Source organism: Orycteropus afer, unplaced genomic scaffold (genome assembly GCF_000298275.1).
Source record: "Orycteropus afer afer isolate SDZICR_OR568_19922 unplaced genomic scaffold, OryAfe1.0 scaffold00007, whole genome shotgun sequence".
NCBI classification, from domain to species: Eukaryota; Metazoa; Chordata; class Mammalia; order Tubulidentata; family Orycteropodidae; genus Orycteropus; species Orycteropus afer.
The window spans coordinates 17417663-17436528 of NW_006921594.1; the positions used below are offsets into that span (position 1 = coordinate 17417663).

General features: G+C 40.3%; 1 protein-coding gene across 1 annotated transcript in view; it reads left to right on the top strand.

Moving 5' to 3' along the window:
• Nucleotides 1-18866, top strand: part of SLC26A5 (solute carrier family 26 member 5) — a 53031-nt gene that overhangs the window by 17260 nt on the left and 16905 nt on the right. The window contains exons 3-7 of the mRNA XM_007944558.2: nucleotides 4451-4561; nucleotides 6058-6224; nucleotides 8008-8172; nucleotides 10042-10194; nucleotides 14362-14444. Coding sequence (XP_007942749.1) covers nucleotides 4451-4561; nucleotides 6058-6224; nucleotides 8008-8172; nucleotides 10042-10194; nucleotides 14362-14444 — 679 coding nt within the window. The remainder of the gene's footprint in view (nucleotides 1-4450; nucleotides 4562-6057; nucleotides 6225-8007; nucleotides 8173-10041; nucleotides 10195-14361; nucleotides 14445-18866) is intronic.

Genomic DNA, 18866 nt, shown 5'->3' on the forward strand with positions numbered 1-18866 from the left:
CATCAGTAAGTGCTTCAAGTCATCCTCACTTTCAGCAAGCAAAGTTGTGTCGTCAGCATATCACAGGTTGTTAATGATTCTTCCTCCAATCCTGAGGCCACATTCTTCTTCATATAGTCCAGCTTCTCAGATTATTTGCTCAGCATACAGATTGAGTAAGTATGGTTAAAGAATACAGCCTGACGCACTTCCTTCTTGATTTTAAGCCATGCAGTATCCCCTTGTTCTGTTTGAATGACAGCCTCCTGGTATAATTATAGGTTTCTTATGAGTACAATTAAGTGTTCTGGAATTCCCACTCTTCTCAATGTTATCCACAGTTTGTTATGATCCACACAATCAAATGCATAGTCAATAAAACACAAGTAAACATCTTTCTGCTATTCTTTGCTTTGAGCCAAGATCCATCTGACATCAGCAATGATATTCCTTGTTTCACGCCCTCTTCTGAATCCAGCTTGCACCTCTGGTAGTTCTCTGTCAATATACTGCTGCAACTGTTTTTGAATTATCTTCAGTAAGATTTTACTTGTGTGCAATATTAATGATATTGTTCAACAATTTCCACATTCTGTGGGATCACCTTTCTTTGGAATGGGTACAAATATGGATCTCTTCCAGTCAGTTGGCCAGGTAGCTGTCTTCCAAATCTCTTGGCATAACCGAGTGAGTGCCTCCAGTGGGGCTCCATTTATTGAAACATCTCAATGGATATTCCGTCAATTCCCAGAGCCTTGTTCTTTTGCCAATTCCTTCAGTGTAGCTTCAACTTCTTCCTACAACACCATTGGTTCTTGATCATATGGCATCTCCTGAAATGGATGAAGATCGACCAGGTCTTTTTGTTACAGTGACTCTGTGTATTCCTTCCATCTTCTTTTGATATTTCCTGCATCATTCAATATTTTGCCCATAGAATCTTTCAGTATTGCAACTTGAGGCTTAAATTTTTTCCTGAGTTCTTTCAGCTTGAGAAATGCCAAGCATGTTCTTCCCCTCTTAGTTTTCTAACTCCAGGTCTTTGCACATTTCATTATAGTAATTGGCTTTGTCTGCTTGAGCTGCTCTTTGAAATCTTCTGTTTGACTCTTTTATCTTGTCATTTCTTACATTTGCTTTAGCTACTCTCCACTCAAGGTCAAGTTTCAGAGTCTCTTCTGACATCTATTTTGGTCTTTTCTTCTTTTCTTTTCTTTTTAATGACCTCTTGCTTTCTTCATGGATGATGTTCTTGATATTATCCCATAGTTCTTCAGGTTTTCAGTCACTGGTGTTCAATGCATCAAATCTTTTCTTTAGATGGTCTCTAAATTCAGGAAGGATATATTCAAGGTCATATTTTGGCTCTTGTGGACTTTTTTTAACTGTCTTCAACTTCCAGTTGAACTTGCATATGAGCAGTTGATGGTCTGTTCCACAATCAGCTCTGGAGCCTGGTTTTGGCTGAAGATATTGAGCTTTTCCATCACCTCTTGCCACAGATGTAGTCAGTCTATTTCCTATGTACTCCATCTGGTGAAATCCATGTGTATAGCCACCATTTGTGTTGTTGAAAAAAGGTATTTGCAATGAGTAAGTCATTGGTCTTGCAAAATTCTATCATGTGATCTCCAGTGTTAATCTGTCACCAAGGCCAAGTTTTCCATCTACCAGTGATTCTTCTTTGTTTCCAACTTTTGCATTCCAGTCACCAGTGATAATTAACACATCTTGATTGCATGTTCGGTGAGTTTCAGACTGCAGAAGTTGATAAAAAATCTTCAATTTCCTCATATTTTGCTTTGGTGGTTGGTGCACAAATTTGAATAATAGTCATATTAACTGGTATTCCTTGTAGGCATATGGATATTATCCTATCACTAACTGACAGCATTGTACTTCAGGACAGATTTTGAAATGTCCTTTGTGATGATGAATGCCACGCCATTACTCTTCAAATTGTCATTCCTGGCATAGTAGATCATATGGTTGTCTGATTCAAAATGGCCAAAACCAGTGCATTTCAGCTCACTAATGCCTAGGATATCAATTTTTATGTGTTCCATTTCATTTTTGACAACTTCCAATTTTTCTAGATTCATGCTTCATACATTCCATGTTCCAATTATTAATGGATGTTTGCAGCTATTTCTCCTCAATTTGAGTCATGTCGTATCAGCAAATGGAGGTCTCGAAAGCTTTACTTTATCCATATCAGTAAGGTTGGTCCTACTCTGATGATGAAGCTCTTTCCCAGTGGTATTTTGAGAGCCTTCCAACCTAAGGGGCTCATCCTCCTCTGCACTGTATCTGATGTTGTTTCCAGGCCGTTCATAAAGTTGCACAGTAATGTATCAGACAGTGTTTCTCTGCTATTCATAAGGTTTTCCCTGGCCAATTCTGGGGGAAGCGGATGGCCTCTTCCTTCTTCCTAGTCTGTCTCTGTCTGTAAGCTGCATTGAAACCTGTGCACCATGTGCAACCCTGCTGGCATTTGAAACACCAGTGTTACAGCTTCAAGCCTCACAGCAACACGCAACCCACCGCAGTATGACAAACTGACAGACAAGTTTGTCTCCCTTAGCTGTTTAAAGCCTCTCCACCCTCCTCTTACCTGTATCCCTGGCACTACTCTGCTTCGTCATCCCCTCTGGCTTTGCTTTCCCCTGCTTTCCTGCCTGTTGGAGGTGGGGCCTGGGTCCCTCCTTTACCTGGATTCCTGCCACTGTTCACTCTATCGTCCCCCTGGCTTGTCTCCCTCCACTTCCTGCCTCTTGGGGGTGGGGCCTGGGTCCCTCCCCTTACCTGGATCCCTGCCGCTGCTTGCTTTGTCATCCCCCCTTTCTGGCTGCTTTTCTCCCTCCCCCCGGCTTTCCTGCCTATTAGCATGTAGATAGCATGTAAACCATGACAGTAGACAAGATCATTCAGGCAAAGAGTATAGAGTGACAAAAAAAAAGAGTCAAAATCAAGCTCTGTCCAACATTAAAGGTCACATAGAGAAGGAGTAACCATCAGCAGAGACTGAATAGAAGTGGCCGGGAAAGGGGAAGGAAAACCAGGAGCATGTAGTATTATAGAGAGGAAGAAAGTATTTTAAAACAGAGAATGATCCAGTAGGTCAAATGCAGCTGAGAGGTAAAGATCATGTCATAGTCAAACTTGTATGGAAAAGATGTTATTGTGCCCATCACTGTTGTTGTTATGTGCCATAGGGTCAGACCCAACTCATAGCAACCCCTCCTTGGGTTTCCGAGGGGGTATCACTACGGAAGTAGATTGCCCAACCTTCCCTCCGAGGAGTAGCTGGTGGGTTTGAACTGCCAGCCTTCTGATTAGCAGTCAAGTGCCTTAGGCACTACACTACCAGAGCTTCCCTGCCCATCACTAATCAATGAAAATAGAGAAGTGAGGATTTTCTAGTTGTCCTGGAACTCTTTGGCTTAGGCCCCAAAGCTGAAGGTCTATGCAGAGCGACAAGTGAATGACACCCAAACTCTCTAGGTTATCCTTATTTCTTCAACATAATATGTGATGAGAGGCAATAAGGATATTGATAAAAGATTTGGAATGAGAATTTTTAGAGAGAGGTTAAAACCCTATGTATTTTTCTTCCACCTAAAGTCAAATGAGAAAGGACAGCAAGAGAACCACTCAGAATGCTGGGCACGTGTCCCCTGGAGTTGTGGAGACTGCTGTCTAATTCTTGCATGGGGGAAAAAAAAGTCTACAGGTACAGGAGAGTGTGAACTGCCTATGGCAACAGAATGGAGAGGGTGCCCTCCAGTGGATGTAGCCTGCACTTCCAGAGTTTCTTGGGTGGAGGTGCTGAGTTTTGCCGTTGAATAATTGGCACCCTGGAAGGTAAAAATGTGGAGTGAAAAGAAAAGAGAGTCAAGATCAAGCTCTGTCCAAGATCAAGTCTTGGCTCGTTTGGAAGTCGCCCTGTCCAAGCACACTGCCTACAGATAAGCATAGGGCAGCAGACAGAACTGCATGGATGTACTTTTGAGTAAGGGGCTAGGAGAGGAATCTGAGGGTCAGGTGGAAGAGGCATTGCACTGGCCAGTGAACGGCGTAGCAGGAGTTCCTTACTGAAGAATGGTCTCCAGTGAACCTGCAAAGACAGCCCATTAAAGGAAGCCAGCATTAGAGTATCAACAGATTACAACTGCACAGTCAAGTAAGACTTTTTCTACATGCATCTAATTTGTGAAAGAATAAACTACAAAAAAAAAAAAAAAAAAGCCTATCCCCATGCAAAAAAGGACACAACAAGGGAAACTGCCTCAGCCTAGACTCTGTAAGTAGAAATACAGTTACATGTAGGGTTGAGGTGGAAAACTGGGCAGGTTAAAACACATAAGCTTAAATTAAGAAGGTTTTCACCTATCCATCAGAGATAAAGAACCAAAAAGAAAAAATACATATAACCCCTCTGTTTTCATTTCTTTGTTTTTTCATCCCACAGGTTTAGCCTTCGCAATGTTGGCAGCTGTGCCTCCAGTGTTTGGCCTGTACTCTTCATTTTACCCTGTTATCATGTACTGTTTCTTTGGAACGTCCAGACACGTATCCATAGGTAAAAGCCTCTACTTAACAATTTAGTACCTACCTACATGGATTTCCAAGCTTAGCAATATACCAAATAAATTGAATGGTCATTATTAGAATGTCTACTTAGGAATAGTTTTTGTTGCTGCATACACAGGAGGTGTTTTGAAAGGTACTCCCATACACGCACAAGATTTCTAAAACTAGAAGCTTTCTTATGGTCTTGAGATAATCAAAAGAAATGATTTTTTTTATATACAAAAATTTGTTGAAATCTGTGAAATGAGATAAATATTTCATTTCATAATACAATGTGCATGCATCTAGTTTTTCTTTTCATTTATTTTATTAGTGGTACTTCAGATTCCTAATTACTATACATGTTTTAAATGAGCTCTGGTGGCACAGTAGTTCAAACATTTGGCTGATAACCAAAAGGTCAGCAGTTTGAACCCACCAGTCATTCTGTAGGAAGATGAGGCAATCTGCTTCCATAAAGATTTACAGCCTTGGAAAGCCTATGGGACAGTTCTTCTCTGTCCTATAGGGTCACTATGAGTCAGAATTGACTCAATGGGAGTGGGTTTGGTTTTTCTTTTTGATGTGAATGTTGTGCATTTTAATCATGTTTCAGGCTCTGAATTGTATGCCTTTTTTTTTTTTTTAGTTAATATAGATGCATAAGGATTTCATAATAATGTTGAATTATTATGTTCATAATAATAACACACACAATGTTATCTATTGCTGGGTAAAAAAATACTCTAAAATTTAGCAGCTTAAAACATCATTTTATTATCTCTCACAGTTCCTGTGGGTCAGGAGTTTGGGAAGGGCTTGTCTGAGGAGTTCTGATTCAGGGTCTTTTATGTCATAGAGAGTGAGATGGTGTTTGGAACTAGAGCAGCTAAGGGTTAACTGAAACTCAATCTCTCTCTCTTTCCTCTTTCCTCCTTCTCCTACTTCTCTTCCTCCCCTCCTCTCCTCCTACTTCCTCTCTTCTTCTCATTCTCTTCTTTCCTCCCTTCCTCCTCCTTTCTACCATGTGGTCCCAGAACTTCTCCATGTGGCCTCTTTTGAGCTTTCTTACATATGGTGGCTCAGGACTGCAGCACAATATTGAAACTCTCAAGATGGAAGCTACATCACCTTTTATTACCAAGCCTCAGAAGTCAAACAGTGACTTTTACTGCATATTTTTGAGTTACCAGCAAGTCATAAGCCCACCCAGACTCAAGGAGAGAGGAATTAGACTCTACTTTTGGATGGCAAAGTGACAAAGTTCCAGAAGAGTATGTGGATGGACTATTATTGTGGTTATTTTTGGAAAATACAATCTGCCACATGTCACTTATACACACACCAGGAATAGGATGCTAAAGGACAGCAGTGTGGTTTAATTTCAAGGCAAACTTTTTGACCTCACCCATGTCTCTTGGCATAGGGGTAACAGCCACATTAGATATACTGAAAATAGTTTCCTCGAATTCCTGGATAGTGATCATTAATGCTTCATTATTTCAGGTCCCTTTGCTGTGATTAGCCTGATGATTGGTGGTGTGGCTGTCCGATTAGTACCAGATGATATAGTGATTCCAGGAGGAGTAAATGCAACCAATGATACAGAAGCAAGAGATGCCTTGAGGGTGAAAGTCGCCATGTCTGTGACCTTACTTTCAGGAATCATTCAGGTAAAACTCAAAGATGGGGAAAGGGATTTTTATTTGCTCATTTGTTGTTATGTGCCGTTGAGTCGGACCTGACTCATAGTGACCCCTCCTTGGGTTTCCGAGGCAGTATCACAACAGAAGTAGATTGCCCAACCTTTCCTTCTGAGGAGTGGCTGGTGGGTTTGAACCGCCAGCCTTCTGGTTAGCAGTCAAGTGCCTTAGGCAGTACGCTACCAGAGCTGACTATCTATTGAGCACTCTTGGGCAGTCTTACTACAAGGTGGGCAGAGTCAGCCAGCAAAAATCCAGAGCTCAGAGATCATAGCATTCTAAGAGCACTGGTACATCTGCCTACCCTACAAACCACTGGTATTTATGAGCAGCTAGCAAGTTTTGAGAGGAGCTCTACTGATGAAATGCTTTAGGTTTCAGTTGCTAACCAAAAGGTCTGTGGTTCAAACCTATCAGCAGTTCCACTGGGGAAAAGATCTGGCAATCTATTTGGTTAGGATTGTTGTTGGTGGTGTTGTTAGGTGCTGTCGAGTCAGCTCCGACTCATAGCAACCCTACGTACAACAGAATGAAATGCTGCCTGGTCCTGTGCCAGCCTCATAATCCTTGCTGTCCCTGAGCCCATTGCTGCAGCCACTGTGTCACTCCATCTCATTGAGGGCCTTCCCCTTCTTCACGGACCCTCCACTTTACCAAGCATGATATACTTCTCCGGGGAATGGTCCCTTCTGACAACATAACCAAAGTAGGTGAGGCAAAGTCTGGCCACTCTCGCTTCTAAGGAGCATTCTGGCTGCACTTCTTCCAGGACAGACTCGTTAGTTCTTCTGCCAGTCCATGGTACTTTCAGTATTCTTCACCAACACCACAACCCAAAGCATCAACTCTTCTTCAGTCTTCCTTATTCATTGTCCAGCTTTTATATGCATATGAGACTGTTGAGAATACCATGGCCTGGGTTAGGCACACCTTAGTCTTCAAAGAGACATCTTTGCTCTTCAGCACTTTAAAGAGGTCTTTTGTAGAAGATTTGCCCAGTGCAATATGTTGTCTGATTTCCTGACCCCTGCTTCCATGGGTGTTGATTGTGGAACCAAGTGATAGGATATCTCTGATAACTTCAGTCTTTTCTCCATTTTCTGTGATGCTGCTTATCAGTCCAGTTGTGAGAATTTTTATTTTCTTTATGTTGAGATGTAATCCGTAGTGCACACTATAGTCTTTAATCTTCATCAGTAAGTGCTTCAAGTCATTTTCACTTTCAGAAATCAAAGTTATGTTGTCTGCATATCACAGGTAAAAATGGTAAAGATTACAGCCTAGGAAATCCTATGGGGCAGTTCTACTTTGTACTATAGGGTCACTATGAGTCAGAATCTATTTGGCAGCACTCAACAACAGCAGCAAGTTTTGATTGTGTATACTTTAGATCCCAAAAAGTGAGGCAAGCTTGAAACACCAGGATGGGTAAATACTGGTAAGAGGTCATCTCTTATCTGCTTGGAAGGAACAGCAAGTGATGATGCACCATAGTCTACATGACTAAGCATGTCTCCAGTTCTGCCAGATATATGAAGGTCTCAGTGCTGGCCAATGCTTTGTGGAGCTCCAAGCCATTCCAAACCTTCCATTGTTTTCTGTATAACCAGTGAGTGATTTGTTAGTTACTTAAATGCTGCAGGTAGCATTAGAAAGTTGTCCATAAAGAACCTTTGTGTGTTTTCTGTGGATTATAATTTCCTGATCTATCATGTGATTTATTTGTTTCTTTGTCATTAAAAAAAAAAAATAGTTTTGCCTAGGCGTCTGCAGGTTTGGATTTGTAGCCATATACCTCACAGAGCCTCTGGTCCGAGGGTTCACCACCGCGGCAGCTGTGCACGTCTTCACCTCCATGTTAAAATACCTGTTTGGAGTTAAAACAAAGCGGTACAGTGGGATATTTTCAGTGGTGTATGTAAGTAAGCAACTTCCTGACTTTCTGGTCCTTGTTTCTCCATCTTCTTATTTCCTGGCTTCTCTTCTGTATCTCTTTTACCTTCAAAGTTCATTCACCCTAGAATTTCTATAAAAAGAAAGTCAATTACTATAAATTTTTTCTGAGAACACTCTAAGGAGAAGTCAACCTTACAACTCTATTTTAATAATATGGGATACTGCCTACCTCACAAGAAATTTTTGTTAGGTCTTTAACCAAGGAGTTCTGGTGGCACAGTAGTTAAACTACAAGGTTGGCAGTTCAAGCACACCAGCCACTCTGTGGAAGAAATGCAAAGCAGTCAGTCTGCTTTTGTAAAGATTCACAGCCTTGTAAACCCTATGGGGCAGTTCTATTCTGTCCTATAGGGTTGCTAGGAGTCTGAATCAACTAAAGCGCAGTGGATACACTTTTAACCTAATTACCTGAAGACGCAGCTTTTCCTTTAGACCAAATTATATTCTGTCTGTGAACAAATAAATCATTTAAAGACATACGGGGGAACATATCTCACTCAAAAACTATTAAGTCAAGCAGACAAAAAAAAGTAAGGCTATAAAAGATTTAACTAACACAGTTAACCCATTTAATCTAATAAAATACACATAGACTCTTCCACTCAATCCAGAGAAAATATAAATTATTTGCAAGCACATATGGAACAATGGCAACAAATGATCATGTGTTAGGCCATGAATTCTAAAAATACAATATTTTTCGTGTGATGCAATATAATTAGACCTCAATAACTAAGTATAGCTTCAGAACTCCCACACATTTGGAAACCAAAAACATCCTTCTAAATAGTCCATGGACAAAGAGGAAATTATTAAATAATTAGAACCAAATGACAGTGAAAGCACTCCATATTAAAACTTGTGAGATGCTGCTAAAGCAAGCCTTGCAACAATCAACAACCTTTGTAGGTAAATATCTACCCTCTACCTTGAAATTGTGCTAGACACTGGGATGCAGCAATGAGCCAAGGAGATAAGGCTTGAAGATAAGGCTTTCAGTCCAGTGAGAAGACAGATATTAAATCCATAATATTCTGGTAATGTGCTTCTTACTTTGATATTTCCCTAAATACCTTGTCAGAAGAGAAATCCACCATACAATTACTCCTTCGCACTCTGAAGCCCTGTGATAGGAAAGTGTGTGTGCCTGGGCTTGGTGGGGAGTTTACTCTCCTGGGTTTCCCATGAGGACTGACTATATTTGGGGTGCCCAGACTGTAAACTTAGGGTATAACTAAGTGGTTTTCTTCTAGGGCTTTAAACTGCTTCATTCCAGTTCAACTCCCTGATGAGACTTTTAATTTCCACCCCAGATATACCGACTCAATCTACATTTTAACAAGATCCCCATAGAGATCTATAAGAATGAGGCCATTTGAAGCCTTACTTTCTTCTATGACTCCCCTAGGCTCCTTTCCAAACATCAACACATTATTGATTCAAAGCCCACCTGATTTCTCTTTCACCTACTGACAATGATTTCTCCCTGTTTCAGCTCCTAAAAGCTTTTCTGTGTGTTTACCTTTGGATGAGCCCTTAATGCTCAGGACTCAGCTTCAGCGTTACTTGTCTGGATTATATAATACTACGGTATGACATCAGAGTATCAAGAAACATTATAAAATCGTTGGATAAGAATCGCAACTATACAATTGCAGTATTGAATAGAAATGCCTCCTTATTGGTGGAAACTACAAAGAGAGCAATTTCAGCTGGAGGACTTTGACTAGAAATGTCCAGTAATGGAACAGCTGGTTTGAATTAGTGCACTAGAGAGTCTCTATTCAGGGGCTATTTCTTGATATAAACATCCAGTGTTCATGTGTTACAGAGTACAGTTGCTGTGTTGCAGAATGTTAAAAACCTGAACGTGTGTTCCCTAGGCGTCGGACTGATGGTTTTTGGTTTGCTGTTGGGTGGCAAGGAGTTTAATGAGAGATTTAAAGAGAAATTGCCAGCACCCATTCCTTTAGAGTTTTTTGCGGTAAGTCAACTCAAGCTGATGACTTGTTTAATTTCTGAACTGTATACACTTAACTATTTCTGTGAGGGATTTCTAAGTGGATAGGGAGAAACAAGGAATTAGAGGATTTTCATTTTTCTCACTCAGCTCTGCCAAGAAAAAGTTAGAATCTGTCAATGGAACTTTTAAAAATACACTAAGTAAAAAGAAAAAGCATTAAAATGTAGACATGTGATTTTAAAGATGCATGTGAAAGCCATATACAAACATTATCTCTGAATGGTGGAATTATGGAAGATTTGTTTTTCTCATTTTTTATTGTATGATTTTTTTTTTTGTAATTAATACATATTACTTTAAAAAATGAAAAGAAAAAAAAAAAAAAACCATTGCCATCAAGTCGATTCCAATTCATAGTGACCCTAAAGGACAGAGTAGAATTGCCCTATAGGATTCCCAAGGTTTTACAGAAGCAGACTGCCACATTCCTTCTCCTGCAGAGCAGCTTAGGGGTTCAAACTGCTGAACTTTTGGTTAGCAGCTGAGTGCTTAACCACTGCACCACTACAAATAAAGGTGTTTCCATTCTGAAAAGAACAAAAAGACAAAGCTTCCCAAACTTTCTTGGTTCATAGAACTCCTAGGCCAAAAGAAATACCAGATAGTTCTGTTAATTAAGTACCTAGGACTGTATGAAGAAGAATGCACCATCAGGATTGGAGAAAGACTCATCAACAATAAGCAATATGCAGACGACACAAGTCTGCTTGCTGAGAGCATAGATGACTTGAAGCACTTACTACTGATGAAGATTAGAGATTATAGTCTGCAATATGTAGTACACCACAACATAAACAAAAATCCTTACAACTGGACCAATAAACAGCATCGTGATAGATGGAGAAAAAAATGAAGTTATCAAAGATTTCATATTACTTGGTTGCACAATCAACACCATTGGAAGCAGTAGTCAAGAAATTAGACAATGTATTGCATTGGGCAAATATGCTGCAAAAGACCTCTTTAAAGTGCTGAAGCTCCAAAATGTCTCTTTAAAGACTAAGGTACACCGAACCCAAGCCATGGTATTTTCTATTGCCTTCTATGCATGTGAAAGTTGGACAATGAATAAGGAAGACCGAAGAAGAGTTGATGCTTTAAAGTTGTGGTGTTGGTGAAGAATTCTGAAAATACCATGGACTGCCAGAAGAACTAACAATCTTTCCTGGAAGAAGTGCAGCCAGAATGCTCCTTGGAAGAGAGAATAGCCAGACTTCATCTCACCTAATTTGATCATATTGTCAGAAGGGACCATTCCTGGAGAAGGATATCATGCCTGGTAAAGTGAAGGGTCAATGAAAAAAGGGAAGGCCCTCAACGAGATGCATTGACACAGTGGCTGCAGTGATGGGTTTGTGAGGCTTGCACAGGACTGAGCAGTGTTTCCTTCTGTTGTACATAGGGTCGCTATGAGTTAGAGCTGATTCGATGGCACTTAACAACAGCAGCAAGGCACCAAATGATTTAATAAGTATTTCTGTCTAGCAACTTTGTGTCTCTTTTTAAATAAGATACACATAATTTAAAAGAAAAAATATTATATGTTTAAATAACTGCAATAATATTTTAATGGTATATGTGTGCCTATGAGCACTGCACAACTCAAATCTTAGAATCAGATTGGACCCTGCAACCCTGCACATTGGGTCATCATTGATTTCTGCCAAAGAGTCTGCAGTTCAACCCCACCAGCCTCTCGATGGGAGAAAAATCCAGTGATCTGCTTCTGTAAAGATTACAGCCTTGGACGCACTATCAGATAGTTCTACTCTGCATCAAGTCAGTTGACTTGAGGCACACAATGACCGCTGACTTTTGGCACAGCAACCACTGAATACCCAGCTTTGCAAGATGCACCATTATCAAAAAGAATGTCGTGCAAACTAAAACTGTGAACTACCTCAAACAAGAAGTTTGTACAATGTCTGACAGATGTCACTGTTTCTCTCAAAGCTTTGTAATGTCCCAGGATATCCTGGGATGCCTTGGGGCATAGCTTGGGAAAAGAATAAGAAATAAAAAGCTCAGGTGTCTGATCCACATTTAGCAAAAAGTTCCAGCCACGGAAACAACTGGCCACTGGCCGGCATTGCCCACAAGGAAGCTGATTCCTCTGATCTCTTCCCTCGCTTTGGTCTTGCGCACAAGCCAATCTTTCTATTTCAAAACTTGTTCTCTTGGTACTGAGGACAGTGTTGCGGTTTCCTCTTGAAGTCTAAGAGCTGGTTCTGAGTTCCCTTGCATGAGAAAGAAGACAAGTCCTAAATATAAAGTGAATGATAAAAATTTCTTTGTCTCACTTAGGTTACTAGTTCTGTCCATTTCCCAGATTCCCTTTATAGATTCCTTATTGTTTTCTGGGGCAACGGTTCTCTAGAATTCTGTCATTGTAATTGTTGTTGTTAGGTGCCATAAAGTCTGTTTGGACTCATAACAACCCCATATGGCAGAGTAGAACTGTCCCGTAAAGTTTTCTGGGCTGTAATCTTTACAGGGGAACTCTGGTGGCTTAGTGCCTAAGGCATTTACTTGACTGCTAACCAGAAGGCTCACGGATCAAACCCACCAGCCACTCCTGAGAGGGTTTTTTCCGGGGGAGCTGCTTTGTGGGTTCAAACTTGCAAGCTTTCTGTTAGCAGCCTAATGTTTAACCACTGCTCCAACAGAGCTCCTATTGTTGTAATTACAATCTTTTCATTATACTTCAAGCCACTGTTTTTAAAACTTTTTATCTAAATGTTTTAGAATAGAAGCAAGAGAAGCCATACTGGAGAGTTTGAAGAGAGTCTTTATGACTCCTTTATGCATGAAATATATTTTTTACCATAAAAAATTGTGTGAATTTTGCATTCTATTTCATAACACATCCTGTTGTATTTGGTAGGAAAATAATAGTTTAAATTATTTACAACTGAACAAAATTGATGCTCTGGGAACTTGGGCCATATTTATCCTGTGGATTTGAATATTCTGGGCACTTCCTCAGTTTGAGATTCACAATAAATGCAATTTAAGGATGAGAAACATAATTGCCACCAACAGAAAGGGGCCTATCATCAATAGAGCCAGAAACATCTGTGTCCTTGCTCTCAGGCTGTTGTTTCTGATAATAAGTTTGCCTTATTATTGATTCCCTATAGTGACCACCACTTCTGAGTGCCTAGCTCCCTTCCCTGGCTAATTTCTTCTCTCTAGAAGAACCCGCTCAGAAAGTTGCAATGCTGTTGTTGTGCTCCACGGAGTCAATTCCAGCTCATGGCAACTCCATGTGACAGAGTGGAACTGCCCCATAGGGTTTTCTTGCCTGAGATCTTTATGGAAGCAAATCACCAGGTCTGTCTCCCATGGAGCCACTGGGTGAGTCTGAGCTGCAGACCTTTCAGTTAGCAGTGGAGCACTTAACCATTGCGCCACGAGGGCTCTTTTTCTATAGCAACAGTTCTTGGGAATTGAGAAGATTACTATTGTACTTTCTGCTGTTTTTTCCTTCTTGTAGCTCACTACGGGTTGTGCTTCACACCCCAAGTGAATCTGCCCACACAGTCCAGGATGGCCTTAAGTACAGTGACACTCTGTGTGATATGTGGTTCCACTCTGACCCTGAAATGAGAGAAGACAACTGTTGGGCACTGGTAGCGTCCTCTAACCATACTTGGTGCTGCTATCCCCCTAACAGGGTCAGCAGGAGGAATCTGAATCTAAACACACATTTTATAACAGTGCATTGCCATTGCACACCCTCATAATACGTGGTTCAATATCCTTTATTTATGAAATTTTGGCCAGAGACTCATTTTATCAGCCCCCAAAGAAGGCCAACACCTAAGACGTTTTATGACCTCTTTCTTTTGCATTCAATTAGCCAAACACCTTAGTATGGAACAGAAAAAGAAAAGGCAGAAGAGAGTACCAGACCACAGAATGCTGCAAAATCCATTTTAATTATATGGGGTGCTAGAGCCATTAACAGAGATGAGAAGTGCTGGAGGGAATTATCATTATATGTGTTTTGAACTGAACTTTAAAAGCAAGAATAGGTTTGGCTTGACCATCGAATTCTTTGAAGCTCATTTTTTGGCATTTGAATTTTCTTCTGTAAAAACACATTTGGATTTGTGTCTGTTTTAGGTGGTCATGGGAACTGGCATTTCAGCTGGGTTTAACTTGAAAGACTCATACAATGTGGATGTCGTTGGAACATTGCCTCTGGGGTAGGAAATTATTTTTATTTTAAGTAACAGTGTGGCTGGCTGGGACAATCAATGGGTACTCCAGCAGTAATACTTTTGCAGTGAAAATCAGCTCTCTCTTTTATTTTCCCCTATATATCAAAGACCTGACCCTTTTGGGGCTTGTGTGTGTGTGTGGCTTTTTGCTTTATTTTGTTTGTTTCCTGTTGTTTAGCACTTAACGATTACTAAATGTTCTCTTGGAGTGGGGTAGAAATAAAGATCATGGGCTTTGGTGTCAGAAAGACATAAATCCTGTCCTGCTATTTACTGGCAGTGTGACCTTGGACAAATGATTTATCTTCTCAAAGCCTCAGTTTCCTCATCTGCCAAATGGGCATTGTAATTAATTCTTATCTCAAGGACAGGTTGTAAGAGCTATAGGAAACAATGCATGTAAAGCAGTTAGGATAGTACCTGGTACACAACCCCGAGTAAGCATTGAAGTATATTCGTTGAATGTTTTTCTATAGCTGGTTATTTCAGCTAGTGTGAAATCATATCACTTCATCTATTTTCTTTTACCTAACTCTATATTTTTAAAAGGGGCTCTGGTTGTGTAGTGCCTAAGGCATTTGACTGCTAACCAGAAGGCTGGCGGTTCAAACCCACCAGCCACTCCTCGGAAGGAAGATTGAGCAATCTACTTCCGTAGTGATACTGCCTTGGAAACCCAAGGTGGAGGGGTCGCTATGAGTAGGATCTGACTTGACGGCAGTGAGTTTGGTTTTTTGGTTTGATATTTTTAAAACTTATTTTCTCTTTTTATGTGAAGGAACAAGAGTGGCTACCAGCTTCTCCTTGTCTTCCTGTCCTTCTGTGACACTCTGGCTGTCTCTGTCTGTTTCTCTGTCTTTCTGTCTCTTTCACTATCTTTCACTGACTCTTTCTCTCATCACCCCCTTTTCTTTTTCCAAAAGAATATCTAAAATGCAGAGTCGAGCATTTGCCCAGCTATTGGACCTTGACGGAAACTGACAGGTTCAATCAGGCTTCATCCCCTAGAACCATCTGAGAGTTTCCTGGGCAGCAAAGACAGCAAGAGCTGTTCTCTATGCCCAAGTGCACCCTATGGAGCAGGCACTGTAGGAAGCAGCATGTGCTCTACTTTCAATCTTCAAAACAATAAGTCAGCATCATGAACATGTTATAATGATTCAGTGTAAAGCTAGAACACAGTAATAGTACCTTGCTTTTCTGTTTGAGCTTATGCTTTATAAAATACTTTATATCCACCATCTTAGTTGATGCTTATAATAACCCAATTGACAATATAGATATCATCCCCATTTTACAGATAAGAAAGCTCATTGAGGCTCACTTACTCTGCATATGTTTATGGAGTGTTGTTATGGGCCAGGGGCATAGCAGTTAAAAATAAAAACAAGCAAGCAAAAAAGTCACTGATCTCATGGCGATATTCTACTGAGGGGAAACAGACAGACAGTAATCCAATAAACAAATTGTAAGAAATATTTGAAGAAAAGTGAAGCCAGGTAAGGCATAGGACACACTGGGGTTGCTGTTTCAGGAAGGGTGTCAGGGAAGACGAGAGACGTGAATGAGGGTTAGTGACTCTCTGTTGAGTCCCAGTCTGGACCCAGAACTCCGTGTCCCGATACCCAGTCCTATGCTCTTTCTCATACCCAGGCCTCTAACATGAATGTCAATATACATGAGTTTTGCTTGGATCCAACAGATAGTCCTATTCTATTACTAATCAGAAATAATTTGATTAAATAGGAAATTCTTATACTTAGATATATTTTTGTAAAGAATAATAGGGTAAATCCATATACCACCTATTTCCTACCTAAGATCTTCCTTTTATATTATACTCAAATATATTGCTTTTTTCTATAGAGGAGAATTCATTTAAAAAGATTTAAAAAAAAGAAGAAGAAGATTTTACCTTTCTGGAATTTGACTACCCAGAAACCTTATCTTTTTGAAACTTTGCCCAAAACCTAGCAGAGAACAAATGATATCTTACCTACCTACCTACCAAGGAGCTCTGGTGAAATTGTGGTTAAATATTGGGCTGCTTGCCAAAAGGTTAGCGATTTGAGCCTACCAGCTGCTCCACAGGAGAAAGATGAGGCAGTCTGTTTCTGTAAAGATTTAGAACCTTTGTATATAAGATATAAATAACAGAGGCAAATACTAGTACGCACATGCACAATATTGCATTACCACTAACACCAAACACCAAGCTACAGATAAATGCATAAACACGTGAGAAGATCAGGTGGGGGTAGGTGAACAGGAATATAACCTAGACCAAGGATAGATTTGGCTGAAGATAATCTTACATATGCAATTGTGCTATGAAATTAGCCACATATGTTACAGAAGCAACAGAAGACAAAGTAGGAGTGACTTCTTACAGACAACCAAACACCTTGAGACAGAGAATCACTGGACCTGCAGACTTAGGACCATAGTCTCAGGGGACATCATGATCAGCTGGCACAACATAGTACATAAAAATTTTGTTCTACAACCTGCTTTGGTGAGTAGTGACTGGGGTCTTAAAAGCGTTCAAGCAGCCATCTAAGATGCAATTATTGGTCTCCTCTCATCTGAAGCAAAGAAGAGTGAAGAAGATCAAAGACACCTGGAAACAGTTAGTCCAAGGATAAGATGAACCACGAGGACCTCAGCCTTCATGACCCCAAGACCAGAAGAATTAGATGGTGCCTGCCTACCAATGCCAACCACTCAGAAAGGGATCAAAACTGGAGATCCTAGATAGAGTGGGAGGAAAAATGTGGGAAAAAATGTGAGAGAAAAATGTGGAACGAAATTCAAAAACACAAAAATGACCAGAATTACTCATTGGATAGAGATTTATGGACTTGACTGTCAGTCGTCCTACTGTGGGTGGTAGCATGTTGCTGTGAGGTTTGAGGCTGTGCCACTGGTGTCTCAAACTCAGCAGGGTTGCACGTGGTGCACAGGTTTCAACAGCTTACAGACTGAGACAGACTAGGAAGAAGGATGAGGCCATCCACTTCTCAAAGAATTGGCCAGGGAAAACCTTATGAATATCAGAGAAACACTGTCTGATACATTACTGTGCAACTTTATGAATAGCCCTGAAACACTGTCCGATACAGTGCAGGACAATAAGCCACTTAGGTCGGAAGGTTCTTAAAACAGGACCGGGAAAGAGCTGCATCATCAGAGTAGAACCAGCCTTAATGATATGGATAAGGTAAAGCTTTCAAAACCTCCATTTGCTGATATTGCATGACTCAAATTGAGGAGAAACAGCTGCAAATATCCATTAATAATTGAAACATGGAATGTACATAGCATGGATCTAGGAAAATTAGAAGTTCTCAAAAATGAAATGGAGCACATAAAGATTGATATCCAAGGCATTAGTGAGCTGAAATGGGCTGGTTCTGGCCATTTTGAATCAGACCACCTTGTGGTCTACTATGCCAGGAATGACAATTTGAAGAGAAATGGTGTGGCATTCATCATTACAAAGCATGTTTCAAGATCTGTCCTGAAGTACAGTGCTCTCTGTGATAGGATAATATCCATATGCCTACAAGGAAGACCAGTTAATACAACTATTATTCAAATTTATGCACCAACTACCAAAGCCAAAGATGAGGAAATTGAAGATTTTTATCAGCTTCTGCACTCTGAAATTGACCGAACATGCAATTAGGATGTGTTAATTATCACTGGTGCCTAGCATGCAAAAGTTAGAAAACAAAGAAGAATCACTGGTAGTTGGAAAATTTGGCCTTGGTGACAGAAATGATGCTGGAAATCACATGACAGAATTTTGCAAGACCAAACACTTATTCATTGCAAATACCTTTTTTTCAACAACACAAATGGTGTCTATACATGTGGACTTCGCCAGATGGAATACACAGGAATCAGATTGACTACATCTGTGGTAAGAGGCGGTGGAAAAGCTCAGTATCTTCAGCCAGGAGCTGATTGTGGAACAGACCATCAACTGCTCATATGCAAGTTTAACTTGAAGTTAAAACAAGTCCACAAGAGCCAAAATATGATCTTGAATATACCTCCTGAATTTAGAGACTTAAAGAATAAATATGATGCATTGAACACCAATGACTGAAAAACAGAAGAATTGTGGGGTAACATCAAGAACATTATCCATAAAGAAAGCAAGAGGTCACTAGAAAGACAAGAAAAGGAGAAAAGACCAAAATGGATGTCAGAAGAGACTTTGAAACTTGCCCTTGAGCAGAGAGTAGCTGAAGCAAATGGAAGAAATGACAAGATAAAAGAGCTGAACAGAAGATTTCAAAGAGCAGCTCTAGCAGACAAAGCCAATTACTATAATGAAATGTGCAAAGACTTGAAGTTAGAAAACCAAAAGGGAAGAACACGCTCGGCATTTCTCAAGCT